The sequence below is a fragment of the Rissa tridactyla genome, chromosome 9 (genome assembly GCF_028500815.1).
Source record: "Rissa tridactyla isolate bRisTri1 chromosome 9, bRisTri1.patW.cur.20221130, whole genome shotgun sequence".
NCBI lineage: Eukaryota > Metazoa > Chordata > Aves > Charadriiformes > Laridae > Rissa > Rissa tridactyla.
Window position 1 is genome coordinate 46,788,693 of NC_071474.1, and position 17,364 is coordinate 46,806,056.

The window sequence follows — 17,364 nt, forward strand, 5'->3', positions numbered from 1 at the left end:
AGCTACAATATTTTCCTGATTATGTTTGCACGCAAACGAGCGCCGCGGGGAAATTATGCAACCCTGAGCGGGGAGGGGTGGGAGCGAGGGAGGAAGGGCTGGAGGGGGGCCCCCACGCTGCACCCCGCTGCCCCCGGCCCCAGCCAGCGCAGCTGCAGCCCCCAAGGTACCGCGCTCCCCGCCGCAGACGGGCTCCATCACCGACACCTCTCCCCGCCGCCGGCATCCGCCCCAGCCCCTGCACCGCAGCCTCCCAGCGCAGAGGCAGCGCTCGGCCGATGCATCGCAACACAGGGGTTATTAACGAACGGCCTCTTCATTAAGCGCCCGGACCGAAATGCATATATTCGTCACCCAGGCAATTTAATTACCGAGCCCGGATTTACCTCGCACACCCACACGCCCTTCTTTTTCGAGGCCTCTGTGCGGTCATAGCCATAAATAAATAGATCGCAGGAATAAGAGGCAGATGCTGACTCCTACAACCTCCGTCTTGGGCATGGAGCCTTTAAACCACCAGAGCTTGCAGTATTTAATTTCTTTTGTTACCGCTTCTACCTTCAGAGCCTCTGCCTTAGGCTTTCTAGATACGATCACAGAGAGCAGGAAAGAGAGCTACGCGATGAGCTTCCTGGGGATCACACGCACACTCATACAGCCCATCAATCACCCTAATTACAACCGGCCACATGTCCGCAGCTCTCTGCGGCACTCCGTTACTGCCCATAATTACATGATCGCATCGTTTCTCCGGTAACAGTATCGCGGAGTTGATTTGTGATCTGTGGATGTGGGGTATCTCATAATGGATTTCATCCTGGTGCTCTCATCACCGTGATCACCAGTCATGCCTCAGCTGAGTGGAGGGAACGCGGGCAACACTGGTCACCAAAATAAGACTTTCAGGTCCCCACGTGTCCCACCACCACTGCCTCTCTCCGCAGCACACTCCCACTTCGGTTTCTGACTGCTGCCCGCACCCCATCCAGAGTCAGGACTCCACCACAAGCAGGGTCCCTCAACGCCAAGTGTTTGTCCCTACCGCCAGATAAAAGCAAGGTGGGCCATGGGCATCCATCGTGGGGATGGATGTGATCTTCTCGGGGACAATACCGAGACCTGGGACAAGGCCGGGCCTCCCGACACTGGTGTCTGTCACAGACCTGCTGGGACCACCACCCTGGCAAACTGGTGTCCCTCTGCCAAGTCTACCTAAACAGTGGGGGCTTTGCAGCAAGCCATGTCCCTTCCCCGTTAACACGACGCAGCCTCGATCCTGGCTGAGCCTGTCGGTCCTACCAAAACACACACCTGGGGGCAGTTTGTGGGTCTTGCTACTAAGGGATGTTAACTCCTCGAGACCCCGCACCGCCCTCGGTGTGACAGTGCAGGCTGCGCTGCCAGACCTGCCCTACGTAGGCTTTCCCACTGAATGGATCCGACTCGGAGGAAGCGTGTCGGCGAGGCAGATGCTCTCCTGCACCCACCCCCAAGCACGATCCGGCAGATAAGGCAGGCAGACAGACAGCTTGAAAAACCCATAACAAAATAACAATAAAAAAAAACAAAGGGGGTGGCTCACACACACCAGCTGATTCACCAGCATTACTCTCCTTACTCCAAAAGACACCAGGCAGGAGAAGCTAAGGGCATGCTTTTCAGATGAATTACTTTTAATTGAGTACATCGGAGCTTAGAAACACATGATGCTGCTGGAGATAAATATAGCCACGGCTACAAGGATGGAGGGGGCAGGGAGCAATCGCGGTTCAACGCATCCCAACAGCAGCTTCCAGCCCCGCTGCCTCCTCGGTGCGCTCCGGGAGGCAGCGCCGGCCGAGCCGCCGCTCCTTCCCCCCGCTCCCCCGGCCCGGGCTGACAGCTCCGCTCACGCAAGCCCCGAGTGGCGACCCGGGACACCCCCTCCTCGCCCTGCCTCGGGGCCGGGAAAGAGCCGGGGGAGGGGAGCCCCGTACCTGTTTTAAACTCCAGCGCGGGGTCCTTCTTCCCCTCGCCCAGGTCGCTCTGCAGCATCATGTAGAGGATCCCGAAGGAGTTGTGGATGCCGAAGATGGAGCCGTTGCACCAGGCGGCGGCGAAGACCACCACCCAGCCGAAGCCGCCCTCGGGGGGCTGGAAGGGCGCGGCGGCCCCGCTGGGCCCCCGCTCGGCCCCGCTGCCGGCGCCGGCCCGCGGCTCGCCCTCGCCCGCCGCCGGCTCCTTCTCGCCGCGCTGCGCCATCGCGGCCGCGCTCCGGCCGCCGCCCGCCGCCCGACTGCCCCGTAGCCGGTCCCACATGCCCGCCGCCCCCCCCCGCCCGGCCCCCCCGCCCGCCCCCTCCTGCCGCAGCCTCACTCCCCGCCTCCCCTCCGCCGCCTCCATCCTCCTCCTCCTCCTCCATCGCGCCGCTCGGCCCCCCGGTCCCTACCTGCGGCGGGGGCCGCCCGCAAACCCCCCCCCCGACTTCTCCGCCGTGCCCCCTCCCCGCCCCCGCGGGCGGGGCTTCCGCGGCGTCGACCGCGCTCGCCCCTCGCCCGCGGGGCTTAAAGGCGGCCCCGGGCCCGGCCGCGGCCCCGCATCGCCCGTCGGGCCGCCCCCGCCGCCGCCGCCGCATCCTGCGGGCGGGCGCAGCCCCGGGGCGGGCCGCCGCCAGCACCGCCCCCGCGGGGCCCGGCCGGGGCGAAGCGGCAGCCACCGGCCGCCCCCCGGCCCCGGGAGCATCCCGCGGAGCGGGGGGACACGAAGGGGGCCCCTCGATGGCCGCGGCGGGGCTGATGCTCCTGCTGGCCGCTAGCCCGGCCGAGGGAAGCGAAGCACCGGGAGCAGGGTGCATGTGGCAAAACGCAGCCCCCCCCGGCGAGGGGATTTATTTCGGTTCAGTGGGATTTTTGGCTCACCGGCATCCCTCACACCCCAAAAAAGTTTTGAGAGTGTTTTTGTAACACCAGCGCGGAGACGGGCAGGTTTCTTGCTGCTGGGCAGCGAGGCGAGGAGCCTGCAGCTTGATCCCAGCTGCGGGGTGTTCCCCAGGACCGTGGGTCACCCCGCATCGCCCCAGCACTGGGGTTCGCTGAGGAGGACAGGAGGGCTAGCGATGGCGATAGAAACCCGGCGGGGAGCTGCTCTCTCACCTCTGTCTTGTTTTGCAATAAGCTCTGCCTTTTCTCTTCTTTCAATAAATAGTTACAAACCCACCAATATATTAAAGCCTGTCTTTTCACACGCCGAAGGTATTTACACTTTAATATATGCCAAGTCTAAGTTATTATTCTTTCTTTACCCTAATGGCTGTGTCAGTGTCAGATTCCTATCAGAGTAAAATAATACATCCCAACCTCACGCTGTTCTTTCTTTACCTCCAGGGGTATTAATTACCAGCGCCTGGCGAGGCAGCAGGGCCGGTTGCGGAGCCGGCAGGGAAGCGGCAGGCAGGGCCCCACCACCAGCACCCTCTCCCCGCTTCTCCCGCCGCCGGAGAGCAGCACCCGGCCATGGGCGGGGGTGCTGCGGGCTGGGAACACATTTGCCTACGTGCTGCATCTTGCTGGGCTTGGTGAAGACCCTCTGGGACATTGCTACAGCCAGAAAAACCTCTCCTCGGCCTGCCTGCCTGCTTCCAGCTGGGAATCGCTGCCGGCTCTGGGACTACTCCATTGCCATCCGCTTCCTCTCACCCAGGGGATGAGCAGTGGTTCTCCCTGGCTCCCAGCAGCCCGTGTGTGAGTTGGCGAGACCCGTGACGGTGGGAGATGCGACCTCCTCCCCTCGCCTTCCCACTTCGCCGCCATGCCGATCGATGAGCCCAAATTCCCCCCTAGCCGGCGGGGTGCCCGGCGGTAACGCCGCGCTTGGGTCAGCCTCGCTGCTGGAGGAACTGCATTTTTATTTCCCTTCCTCTCTGGTGGAGTCTCCTCCCCGGATCCCCATCTCTGCAGGCTTGGGAGGTTTGGGAGCATCTTCCACTGCCCTCTGCCGACATGAGCAGCCGCAGCATGGAATTTTAATAACCATTTCACCATAGAGCCCAGCTGAGGTTCCTGGCCTGCTGGTTTTATTTTGTTAAACCCCAACAATCTGAGAGGGAAGGGGTTTGGGGTACCCTGGGCTGTGTGCAGGGGAGGTGCCCCCCAAAACACTAATTTCCTGTAGCAGCAGAGCTGGGGCTGGATTAAAAACAGCAGAGAGAGAGGTGGGAGAGCCCTTCACCATAGCACACACCATCTCACGGAGACTTGTCCCCTCCAGAGCAGCAGAAGGCTCTTGCAGAGTGGGAAGCGGGGGGTTAATATTACTGTGGACCTTGAACCAGACACAAAACCCTCTGAGCAGCATCTCTCCTGGATGATGGCTGCACAGTGCCTTGACCGGAGCATTTTCTGGCCCTGGCTGTGCCAGGGATCGCTGCAGCTTTCTGGGCTGGGCTGGATAAGGCTGGGAGGCCAGGGATAAAATAGCCAGGGGATTTGGAATGAAGGGGGGGTTAAAGAGCTGGGCTGGTTGCGCTGGTGGGTGGATGCTTCAGGAAGCTTCAGGTCCAGGAGGCAGCTGTGGCCTGGAAAGCTCAGTAAGGGATGCAGTGGGTAGCTGTGGCTGAGCCGGGGTCTCTGGGACCCGCATCTGACGTCCCTGGAGAGCTGGCAGGCAGCACCTCATGTTGTGGCCGACAGGCCTTCGGTTGCCCGGGCAAAGCATCGCTGTCAGCAGCTTGTTGCTTGGCTCCAAAATGTGGTGCCAGAGCCTCTGCCAAAGGAATTGGCAGCTACAAAAGTTGTATCTTTGGTTTTGCAGAAGGGGAAGAGGGACCGAATGGAAGTATCTCATGGGAACACCTTGGGAAGCATCATGGCAGGATGTGGCCTCGGAGGAGAATACGAAATCCCAGCTTTGTTTTAGCAGGCATCGCACAGTGGCATGGCCCGGTGCAGGGACATGTAGGGCTGTCCTGAGCAAACCTCAAGGACAAAACATCGCTGACAGTGTCTGGTGTTTGGCTGAAAGTGCCGGGAAAACAGCTCCGGTAGCGAGCAGCTCCTGGCAGGGACAGTCGTATGCTGGGCACGACCCCTTCCCTGCTCGCCCGTAATCAGCAACGCTTTTCGCTTTAGATTTCAGCCGTAGTTAAGACAACCGTTACATCTGGCCTGACAAAGACACCAAATACATTATCCCAGAGGAACAAACAACTTGGGGGCAGCCTGAAGGGACATGGCAGCGGTCACCCACTGGCAGCGATGCTGGGATGCGGAGCCTGGCGGCCAAGGCTTGCCACGGTGAGAAGGCAGCCAGAGTACCAGCGCTTGCAGTGATGCCAGGGCTGCCTTCAAATGAAAGCAGCCCCGACGGCGGGCAGCCGGGCCACAGGCAGCACCGTGGGGCTGCCGCCTGCCAGGGCAAAACACACGCCGTAGCATCCTTTCTCTGCCTGACCTCCTCAATGTTCGGGATGAAAATATTAGTGGTGGCATAGCGAGATTAAAGTCAATTCTACTTAGTTTGGCAGAAAAATGAGGCAACTCAAAAGTGCTAGTGTGAGCAGTGGGTTTTCCAGGCACGATGTGCCGTTGAGCTCCGTGTTTGGCGTCGTTTTGGTGGTGGAAATCTCAGCACTGTGTTCACTCCAGCAGCTGCAGGCTGGCTGGGGAACGTGGTCCAGCTCAGACACAGCCACTGCACTGTCCAATTTACCATGCTCTTGAGCAAAACCACTATTTCTGGCCCAAACAGAGCAACGAGATGGATCTATGTCATATTAAAGGGCTTCTGGAGCGGTTTAGCTGCCCGCTCACCTTCACCGCACAGGTGAGGAGGTGTGAAGGGCGCTTTCTCAGAGTACTTCGCTGGTTTTGCATCTTTCCTTTGAAACAGGAGCTACAAGAACGTGTTCCTGTAGGGAAGTGGAAGCTCCTAGCTGGAGCCACCAACCCCAACCACCGTCCAGCCGCCAGCGGCCACCCCGGCTCCACCACGTAACCCCGCAGGACCTCGGCGAGAGGTGCCAGAGATGCTCTGCTGACGGGAAGAGCTCAAGCCGGCACACAAAGGAGGCAAGGATCCAGCTGTAAATTAATATTTTATAGAACACCAAGAAAAATCAGAGAGGCTAATTACAGCGATAATCATCGCGGCCTGGAGGCATTTCCATGGAAGTCAGGAATTACCCAGGATTACCTCACCCCTTGCAGCAGCCTGTGCGGGAGGCGGGCGCGTGCGGCAGCATGGCACCTGGCACCCCCTCCTGCGCCAGCTGGGGGTCTGCGACCCACACCGAGGAGCAGCCCGGGTTTTGGCAGCCTCCCGGCATCCGGCTCCAGGTGCAGGGCGCGTGGTTTGCCGAGCGGAGTGTGATGGAGGGTTGGAGTCGCGGGGTTTTTGGCTGGGTGCTTACCCCGGCGCTGCTGTGCCAGCCCCCAGCGCCACTGATGCGGGAGCCATTGTGGACTCCAAGCGGGTTAAAACCCCGAGGTGTTCAGGGCATTGCTAGCAGGGAAGTTTGTGGTTGTGCCGCCAGGATAAGTTGTTCCCATGATTCATTAATTAGTGGTAGTAACTAATAACTGCATAGTTTATCCGGGGACAAAGTGAATTCCCCGTTAGCTGCTTGGTTTGGAGGCTGGGGGGCACATCCCAGCTCCAGCACGGCACGACGTTGGCCCCACGCTGTTTGCAAGCCCAGAGCATATCCACGAGCTGCGTGGCCAGGAGGGCTGCCACGTCCTGCCCCATGGCCCAGGGCAAAGCCAGAGCAAACACCTCCGGGGCGAGCTGCCCCGGGGGGCAGAGGAGCGTCAGTGCGGCTGGCTCGTGCAGCTGAGCTCCAGCAGGAGGGCACCGCCAGTCTAAGGCCCAACCTGCAAGTGGGAAAGGAAAAAAGCTTGGGTGAAAACCCCACGCCTGGGCAGAGCCTGGCCCTGGGGCTGAGCGTGCTGCTCAGCTCCGTGGGTGCTGCTGCCTGCCCAAACCGCGTGGCAGCACCCCTGGCACTGGCAGAGACACCAGGTACAAACCATCCGCTCCCACAGCTCCAGGGCAGGCACAGAAAGAGCAGTTCCTAATCTGTAGAGTTGCTAAAGAGGCAGAGAAGAGCTGCAAGGACCTCCCATTGACAGCCCGTCTGCCAAAATGTCCCCTAGCACGTGGCCTGGCCACCACCTGAGGCTGCGTTGAGACAGCAAAGGTCCCCGGCGCAGAGGAGCAGAGCTGATGCTCCCTGGCTCTCCGTCTATCTGCGACAGAGCAGCACGCTGCCTTTCCCTGCCCATCCCCGCAGCGTGCAGACCAGATGGCCAAGCTCCATGGGGCACCCCGGGCACGCTGCCTGCTCCCTGCCTGCGCCCTCCGAGCTCAGGCGCACGCGGGGGCTGCGGGCACACTCGCCCAGGTGGCACGGGAAATGCTGAGGCCCGAGGTGGTCGTTGGATTTGCAAGCCCAGATTTGGGCTTGCAATGGATTGGATTTGCTCCTGGCAGTTTGCAGGTTCGTGACACGCTGACGTGTTCTTGCCAGCCCTGGCAGCACAAAGAGCATCAGAGCGGCGCCAAGCAAGGGCTGGAGGTGACCAGCAGCTCCAGGCAGGGTCGTGCAGCTCTCGGCTCGGACACAGTGGGCCATGACAGAGGGGGCTGCTCACATCTCCTGGCTGAAGGCGAGTCCTCCGAATCCTCGTCCCTGTGACCAGGTGGTGCCGATGCAGGCTGTGCCGGTCCTGGGAGGAGCATCAGCCTGTCTCACACTGGGTGGCAACGCTTCTGGCCCTGTTAGGGTCAGGGAAAACTTTTACTTCATTTTTTGAGATGAAAACACCTCTGGTAGCACCATCTCATGCAACAGCACAGGGACAGCACAACCCTCCAAGGAAGTCCAGGCTGAACCCGAAGCAGCCAGCTTGAGCAGCCCAGCTGCCCCGGCCACTCCAGGATGGTCCCTGGGGACACTCGCAGGTGGGGTTGGTGAGAGGGTGCAGCAGCTGGGGCTGGCGTGGGCTGCAGACCTGCCCGAGCACAGCAGGAACGTCAAAGGTGCCCTTACACCACTGCCTGCAAAAGAGACGGGCACCGGGATGGGCCACAACCTCATGCCAGACCCCAAGGTCCAGCCTAGCGAGCTCATCGAATCATAAAGTCACAGAATACCTGGTGGGAAGGGACCTCAAGCACCATCTGGTCCAACGTTTCTTGGCAAAAGCACAGTCTAGACAAGATGGCCCAGCACCCTGTCCAGCCGAATTTTAGAAGTGTCCAATGTTGGGGAATCCACCACTTCCCTGGGGAGACTATTCCAGCGGCTGATTGCTCTCACTGTGAAAAATTGTCCTCTTGTGTCCAATCGGAATCTCCCCTGGAGTAATTTTACCCCTCATCTTTTCCATGTAACTACTTCTCCATCTTCTTCGTAGCTACTCTTTAAATACTGGAACCTGGTGATAAGGTCTCCCCTGAGCCTTCTCTTCTCAAGGCTGAACAAACCCAGTTCTCTCAGCCTTTCCTCATACAGCAGGCTTCCCAGTCCTTGGCTCATCTTGGTGGCCCTTCTCTGGAGCCTTTCCCGCCTGTCCATATCTTTTTTGTGTAGCGGGGACCAAAACTGAACACAGTATTCCAGGTGTGGCCTGACAAGCGCTGAGTAGAGTGGGATAATGACTTCTGTATCTCTGCTGGTGATGCCCTTGGTGATGCAGCCCAGCATCCCGTCGGCTGTCTGCCACAGCAGCACACTGTTCACTCACACTGAGCTTGTTGTCCACCGGGACGCCCAGCTCCCTCTCCCCAGAGCTGCTCCCCAGCCGGGTAGATCCCAGCCTGTGCTACACTCCTGGATTACGTTTTCCCAGGTACAAGACCTTACACTTGCCCTTGTTGAACTTCATAAAATTCTTGTTAGCCCACTCTTCCGGCCTATCCAGGTCTTCCTGCAGGGTGGCTCTCCCTTCCAAAGTGTCCACTTTCCTGCTCATTTTGCTGTCATCAGCAAGCTTCGTCAGGGTACACTTGATCCCATCGTCCAGAACACTTCTGAAGACATTGAACAGTGTTGGGCCCAGAACTGATCCTGAGGGACCCTGCTGGGAGAGGTTGCCAGTTTGAAAAAGAGCTATTTACCACCCACCGCACAGGTTGCTTGTGTAGAATTAGACGGAGAGAGCAGCTGTCCCTTTTGGGATGCCCTCGTCATGCGTCTGTTCTTGTTTTCTCTTCTTGACGAGAAGCCGGGGCGGCCGCAGCAGCGCTCAGGGCTGGGGGTGCAGCACCCTGATGTGCTGGGGGAACGGGGAGCTCGGCCCCGCTGCCTGCACGGTGCTCGCTGCGGTGCCTTCCTCGCAAACACGGCTTAATCCAGCCCTGGAGTGCCCCGTAAAAAAAAGAAAAAAATAAATTAAAAATCAAAGCGTGACTCATCCCACTCCAAACCTCAAACCGTATCACAGATCATCCCTTGCTCTCCTGAAGTTCTCCCTCTTCCCCCACACGCCTCAGTGGAAGAGCAAAGGGGAAGCAAACACAGTTTCTCACATCCCGGCTCCTCGCACAGCTACAAAAACAGAATCACGGAATGGCAGGGGTCGGAGGAGGACCTCTGGAGATCATCCAGTCCAACCCTCCCTACCAGAGCACGGTCACCCAAGAGTAGGTGGCACAGGAACGCGTCCAGGTGGGGTTTGGAAAGTCTCCAGAGACGGAGACTCCCCCACCTCTCTGGGCCAGCCTGTGTCAGGCCTCTGCCACCCTCAAAGAAGTTCCTCCCCACGTTGAGATGGAACTTCCTACAGAATCATAGAATGGTTTGGGTGGGAAGGGACCTTAAAGCCCACCCAGTGTCACCCCCTGCCCTGGGCAGGGACACCTCCCACCAGCCCAGGTTGCTCCCAAGCCCCGTCCCAACCTGACCTTGAACCCCCCCAGGCATGGGGCAGGGTCTCACCACCCTCAGAGTGTAGAAGAGCCGCCGGGGTCCGCACGCTCGGCCCCGGTGCGCGGTGCCGTTCCGGCCCCGCGCACCGGGGCCGACCGTGCGGAGCGGGGCGGAGCGGAGCGGGGCGGAGGCGGAGGGTTGGCGGGCGGAGGCGGGAGGCGGGAGGCGGGGAAGGGGGGGTGGGACACATGCGCCCTGCGCGCACTGCGGAGCGGCGCGGAGAAGCGCGCAGCGGCCGCCGCCGCCGCAGCCCCGCACAGCCCCCGCGGGGCCGCCGCGGAGAGAGACAGACATCCCCCCCCCCACACTCCGCCCCGCTCCGCTCTCCTTCCTCCTTAAAGCCGGCGGAGGTGAGCCGGGGAGGGATGCGGGAATGATGCGGCACGGAGGAAGGTGGGGGGGGTCTCCCCGCCCCCCCCCGCCCCGCCTCAACCCATGTGTGAGCTTGCATGGGGGTACCCCCATGGCGGGGCATGCCTTTTTATTGCGGTCCCCCATGGCTTTGCATCCCTGGGGGAGCATCCTTGCATGGGGCATGATCCCCCACTGCTCAGCATCCTTGAGGTGTGGGGGGCTCCGGGCTGCTTTGCATCCTTGCGTGGGGGTAGGTGGGGGGGGGGGGTGCCTCCACCGCTCGGCATCCTTGCGTGGAAGGGCGGGAGGGGGGGGGTCCGGGCTGCTTTGCATCCTCGCGTGGGGTGGGGTGGGGGGTGTCTCTAAGTGCTTTGCATCCTCTCATGGGGGGGCCGGGCCGCTTTGCATCCCCGAATTGCAGGGGTGTCCCCCATAGCTTTGCATCCGTGAATTGCGGGGGGGTGGGAGGGGGGTGGGTGCTGTCGCTTTGCATCCTTGCATTGGGAGGGGGTTGTCCGAGCTGCTTTGCACCCTTGTGGGGCGGGGGTCCCTCGTCACTCTGCACCTATTCACCGGTGGTGGGGGGGGAAATCCTCCGTCGTTTTATACCTTTGCATGGAGGGGAGGCTGTCAGGCTGCTTTGCACCTTTTCATCGCGGGGGGGGGGCGGGGACGGACCCCAAACCACCTAGCACATTTGCACCACGGTGCTCTGGGTCTCTTTGCATCCTTGCATTGGGGGTGGGGGGGCGGCATTGCTTTGCATCTTGTATGGGGGAGTCCTGGCAGCTTTACAACCTTGCAAGGGAATGGCGGGGGGGGGTCAGGCCTCTTTGCACCCTTGCATGGTGGGGGGTGTGTGCTGTCACTTTACATTCCTGCATGGAAAGGGGGGGGGGGGGGTACCTGGCTGCTTTGCTCGTGGGGGGGGGGGGGGGGGGGGCATCACTTTACATCCTTGCATCCTGGGGAGGGAGGGTCCACCACTGCTGTTCATTTTTACATCGTTGTGAAGGATATGCTGGGCCCGTGGTCACCTGTGCTGGGGGGGGCGGCACCTATAGCCAGCACAGGGCAGGGCTCATCACCCCCAGGATGGGGAATGTGGGGTGCTTGGGGGGGCTGGGAGGCTGCAGCCTGGTGTGAGGCTGGGGGAGCAGAGGGGACGGGGCCGAGCAGGGCAGAAGCCTAGTGGCACCTGCCATGCATGGCCCCCACCCAGCCCGGGGTCCTCCCTGGCATTTGGAGCCCCTTCGGTGTCCCCTCAGCCCGGGGCATCCCCGCAGGCAGGCTGCAGGCAGGCACACCCCCCCCTCCATGGGTGCAGAGCCTGGGCCTCCACACTCGGTGATTCAGCTACTTGCAGGGAGCTTTAATTTTATTGCTTAAAACTCGAGTTCTTGCTGCCTCGTGGTGGTGTCAGCGCGATAAAATACCTATGGATTAAGATGCTTTTGAGTGTAGTTCGTGGCCGCTTTGTCTGAGGCTGCCCGGCACACGGCAGCCAGCTGCCGGATACGCTGCCGGACACAAGCCGGAGGAGGGGAACGCAGGACCTGGACGTACGGGCAGATCGGCAATGGCTGAATTAATAATTCATCTTCAAAACTTCAGCGTGCCAAGGCACACCTCTCATTTGCTGCATCGCGTTGCCTGGATTTTAGAGAGGTTGCTAGTTTCATTTTTTTGGGAAAAAAAAAAAAAGGTATTTTGATGGCATTTCTGTATCTCAGTAGCATCCCCTGTGGCAGGTTGAACAGCTCGGTGATTAGGGGAGGTTGAAGACAGCATCCATCCAGCAGAACTCCATCCGGCAGCTAGAAGGTTAACGTGCACCGTGCTTTTCCGTGGCAAACAGCACTAAGGGCTCTTACACATAATGCCTGTGATGCAACTTAGTCCGCAAATGTCCGCTCCTTTCCTGAGGAGCTGAAGCCCACAGAGAAAACTCGAGATGAAGCATATTTTGCTTTGAGCTGTCATCTCCCTTGGCCCAGTTCTGAACCAAAGATGCTCATCCTCCATTTTATGGTGGATGACAAATCAGCTGCGGATGCCAAGATCTTGACAAGTTACGAACAACAGCCCTCGAGCCAAAAGTGTTAAAATAAAAAATAAAAAAAAAAAAAAAGGAAGAATGTTTTTTTGTGGAGCTGCTCATCCAAAAAGCCACCCTCTGAGCTGCGCCCCACGGGCCGGAGCCGCGCCGTTTTGCACGTCTCCGAGCAGAGGGGACGCAACTGGCCCCCGGGCAGGAGCTGGCCCCGCTCCCCGCGGGGTTTTTGCAGGGCTGCACGTACGGCACCGGCGGCGCAGCAGCGCTGGCAGCCTGGGAAGGGACCCCCCGGGCACACGGCGCAGCCCCGGCAGGGAACCGCATTGGAGCTGGCTGGGAGCGCTCTGTGGCTGGAGATGCCGGTCCCGCGGCTGTTCCCAAAGGCAGCGAGCGCCGGGTTCCCAGAAAGACCCTTGCTGCTCGCCGAGGGTTTCCTGGGTTTATCAAAGCGCCTTCTATACTGGGGAGAATAAGGCTGGTTTGTTCAGCGGCGTCCTGCTCACACAAACCGCCGGCGAGCGAGAGAGATCCTTCTGTTAATGAGCTCAGCACAAAAGGGAAAAAAAATGTCATTGAAGATTTTCCTTTGGTGATAGAGAGTCATTAAAAACAACACATGATTCCCAGGCCAGCGGGGATCTTTTCCAGCCAAAACAGAGCCGGGACCTGTGCTGCCGTTCCCACCACCCCATCTCCTGGCTCCTCCTCTGAAGATCAAGATCGGGGGTCCCTGATGGTCCTGGCACAGGAGCCACGCACGGAGCGGGCGAAGGAGGATGGAGGAGGACCACGCGTAGTTTCATCCCCACCTTTTTTCCCCACTTCAGCATTTAGAGTATCGGGGTGTTGCGTTTGCATGGATTTAGTTTGTACCCGAAGCAGAGATGAAGCCAGAAGGTGGTGGTGGTGCCGGGGCTGGCAGCACCTTCTGTGGCATGGGAAGGACGCACTGAAGTGGCCCTCAGCTCCCTGGCCAGCGCCGGGGGGGGGCACTGGGACTCCCCACTTCTGGGAAATCAAACGACAGAACCAAACCCCGCATCAACTAAAACCCAAGGAAAACAACTGCCTGAAAACCCGCTTGCCAATTTGCCGCCTTTGCTAGTTGCACACCTGTAAAGAAACATCATTAAGATAAAAGCATTAAGGAGCCTGTTTGTTTTAAAGCAGACACGCAGCAGGACGAGCTTTTTATGCTAACCCCGAGGTAGCAAGGCAGTTGTGTTTATGGCATCCTCCTAAGCAGGCTTTTTGGCGAAGGTTGGTGTTGCGGAGCTCAGCCTTCAGAGGCGTTTGTGATTTAGAGGCAATTTAGTCAAGTGCTGTTCCTAGAGCTGAAGCATTTTGCAGTAGAAGGGGAGGGAAAAAAAAAAATACTGTGGCATTTACTAATAAAACTCTTTAGGAATATTTTTAGCTGTGATTTGACGTTTTGTTGCACTTTGCTGTGAAGTGTTGGTTTGCTGAAGGCTCCTGGCAGTTGTTAGCCGTGGTGGAGCTGCCTTTGGCTGAGTTAGCAGAGGAGGAGAGCTGCAGATGGACCGGAGGAGAGGTGCGGGCAGCGCTCCCGGCACCGTGCCTTCCCGATGGGGCACAGGTCACCCATTCGGCCCCAACCCGGGGAGCGATGCAGCTCTGCCGCGAGGACAGCCAGGCATCCAGCTCCCTCCTCCCTTTGGCTGGAGGGCCTGACCCTTTCCCTGCAGTTGCAGCTCAGCCCCAGTCCGTTCTTGGCCGGCAGCAAATACTCCTCCGTGCCACCCAGGATCAGGGCTGAGACCTCTCAACTCATTTCGCATGTGCTGCGGCAGCAGTGAGTCCATAGCTCCGGCTTCCAGCCCCCCGCCGAGCCCATCGCCTGCAGGTGGGGAGCCAGAAACAGCATCCCACATCTTGTGACTTTTCAGTCCCCAAGGTATTTTGCCACCCGACGCTTTGCCGTGAGATGTTGTCCCGGTTTGAGGGACATCCAGGACAGATGCGCTAGCCCTTCTCGCTCGGGATGGGGCTGGGATGCTTTCCCTCGCCCCAGACCTTTTGTAAAGCTGGATGCTGAGGTCTCAAGGAGGGGACAGGCAGTGGCATTGCTTCTCCCATGCCCATCAGCCTCAGCACAATCCTGAGAATTTACTCTCACTGAAGCTCTGCCCTCTGGTTTATTTTAAGCAAGGGGAATGCTTGAGATCCGGCTGTTTTTCATATATTTAATTAACCTTTGGACAATAGCTCCAGAGTGATTATCAGCTTCACACAAAGCAATGACATTTGTCATGCTGGTAGCATTCACAGTCATTTGGGCTAGCAACAAATTAAAAAGTGGTCGCAGATGCATTTCGTAAATTAGAGCAACGAGTCCTTGCGGTGCAGATCACGCTCCATTTTGTGTGAAGTAAATCAGCAGATCTGGTCCAGCTCTAGCAAACAGGTTTCTCTGCATTGCAAAGAGCCGCCTGCACGGTTTTTGCTCGTTGATTTTTTTTTTTTTTTTTTTTCCCTGACACACCAGAGCTTCAGCCCCTGTAGGCTCTGCTCTCCCGCCCGAGGCTGTTTGTGGCCCACATCAGCCAAGCGTCTGCGGTTGAGAAGCAGGAGTTTAGGGCCACCTGAGCCAGAGGTTGCCCCTCAGCCATTATGTAGCTGCTGGCGGCCCTGTCTGTCCTCTGCAGGTCTGTCCTGTTGCTCCTTGGACCCTTCTGCGCCCGTTTCCCGCACGCTCTGTGGCAGAGCTCCGCAAATCAACAGCCCCCAAACCTGCTGCTTTTGCAGCTGCCACTTAATTCTGTCTGCTCCGAAACATTGCACGCCCTGGGGATCCCTCCCAGCCTCTCCTGTACCGGATCCCTCCTGCCAAACGCCACAGGACAAGCTCCTTCAGGCACCTCCGAGCCCAGCTGAGTGTCACCTCCGCCTCTTCTCCTTTTCCCGACTCCTGACTCGGGTGTTTTTGGTATTTTGGTTTTTTTTTTTTTTTCCTCTCCTTTCAATATTTCAAGACTGACTTGTGTCTCCTTCTCCCCCCTGCCCCCGCAGCCCTTCCCCACCTCACCGTTCCCAGGTTGCCAGCGCCAAAACACGGCTTGCTGTCCTGAACAGGCATTGCCAGATCTGGCACTTCTTGTTCTTTTGATATCCGTTCCTAAACCTTTTTGTCTTTTGTTCAAGGATAATAGATTTTCAATATACCACTTCGGGGTTGGTTTTTTTTTTTTTTTTTTTTTGCACTACTCCAGCTCCTGGCACCCAACCAAGGCCTCCGGTTCCTGGCAGCGTCTGGTCGTCGGGGCTCAGCAGCGCCCTGGGGAGCCCAGTTCGGGTAAGAGCTTGGATTGCAGGGGCCGAGCAAATGGTCTGCCCCCAAAGCTTGGCCCAGAACTGAGCGTCGCTGCAGGGCTGAGCCCAGCTCCCAGCCTTTAGGGGTTTGGCGTGGGTGTGCTCACCGCGCACTTACCCACCTTCTCCCCAGATCCAAGCTCTGGGCTTGTCTCGGCTGTCTGACACGTGAGGAATTAGGTTTCCCTTGGCCGCTTTGTACAAGCTCAGCCGCTGCTCCACACGCCATCCAGCCGGTTGGGTGCTGTGCTTCAATACCGTCACGCAAGGTATGGAGGACGCTGAGATGGCTGATTTGTTTTTGACTGCAACATGGACATCCTTCCCAGCCCAGCTCTGCTCATCTCCACCATGGCTCTGTTCCCAGTCCAGGTTTATCCTGCAGGGAGCACCCAGCCACGGAAAGCAAACCCAAAAATTGCCTTCTGTCCCACCTTGGCTCAGTGAAGGAGGGTGACAGCAGAAGGACTTCTCTCTGCTCTCTCATGCAATATTAAGCAGGGCACCGGGACTGAGACTGCCAGTGTCAAGCGCTGACCAAAGTGTCTCATTTTCACTCAAAGTGCACCAAACATCTGTCATGGGGATTAGCCAACCCCTGAGAAACACGTTGTCACCCAGCCTGTCCCTCCTTGCAGGGTCATCCAGAGCATGCGTGATCCTTCAGGCTACTTCGGACCCAGTTGTGGCAATCCAGCTTGGCTTTGTGAGTCACAGCTCAATCCTCTGCCCAGCGGGAGATGGGGAGTGGGTTTGGGGGCGCAGCAGAAGTGAGAAGACAGTTATGCATGTGAAAAGCTATTGCCAAGAATATAAGGCAATGACTGGATACGAAACTCCGTTTTTTGGACCCTCTTACAAAACGAGAGCTGCTTTTCTGCCCCAGATGGACCCGAAGGACTTACGCTGTCAGATGTGATGGCTGCGGAGATGAAGGATGACATCTGGAAGGAGCCAGCTGTAGGGGTCACCTGTGAGCTGCCAGCCTGGTCTGCAGGGACCGGTCACGGCAGTCACCGTCTGGGGCAGCATTTGTTCTCCAGCCCTCCTGCACTCTTCTTCTGCATGGTCTGGGAAAGCAGGGACTGCTCTTCAGCAGCACCAGCAGCTCCAGGGTTTGGGATGCTGTGACCAATTTGCTGCAGAAGTCAGCTTCTTAGGGCAGAAGGTAAAGCGCATTTCTGGTCTCGGCACCTCCCCTGCCTGTGCATCTCAGCCGATCCTCGCTCGGGCAGCGGTGGGCTGGGCATGGTTCCCCTCCCAGCTCCTTTGCTTGGTTTGGAAAGCAGGGGGGAAGCTGCATCTCTGCCAGCTGATGCCAAGCTTGGGTAGGATACTGCAAGCTTCGGGGTGGATTTGTGGCCATGGGGAATGCCGAGGCTCATTGCAGGCTGGAGAAGGCTGCGAGCCGGCCTGCGGTGATCTGCCCCCCGCTAGACAGAGCAATGGTGGGGAACTGGGCTGAGCAGCCCGACGCACCTCCCAGAGCACAGGCAGCTCGGGGTAGAGGGGTCAGTGCCGCTGCCCTGGTGGGGTGCCGAGGAGGTTTGACAGATGTATTACGGAAACTGCAATGTGCTACCCGGGGAAGCAGTTACGTACTGCGGAGAAGCGGGCGCTTTCCACTTACCACCAGCAGGAACGAGTCTGTCCTTGGCCCAACAGCTGGGGCTGTCACCGCTGCCTTTCACTGGTGACGCTTCCCAGTACAGCAAGA

The 17,364-nt window shown here is 58.8% G+C and overlaps 1 protein-coding gene across 1 annotated transcript in view; it reads right to left on the minus strand.

Moving 5' to 3' along the window:
- The window catches only part of SLC16A2 (solute carrier family 16 member 2), a 40,688-nt gene extending 38,390 nt beyond the window's left edge, over nt 1–2,298 (minus strand). Inside the window, exon 1 of the mRNA XM_054214947.1 lies at nt 1,977–2,298. Coding sequence (XP_054070922.1) covers nt 1,977–2,298 — 322 coding nt within the window. The remainder of the gene's footprint in view (nt 1–1,976) is intronic.
- Between the last annotated feature and the right edge of the window lie 15,066 nt (nt 2,299–17,364).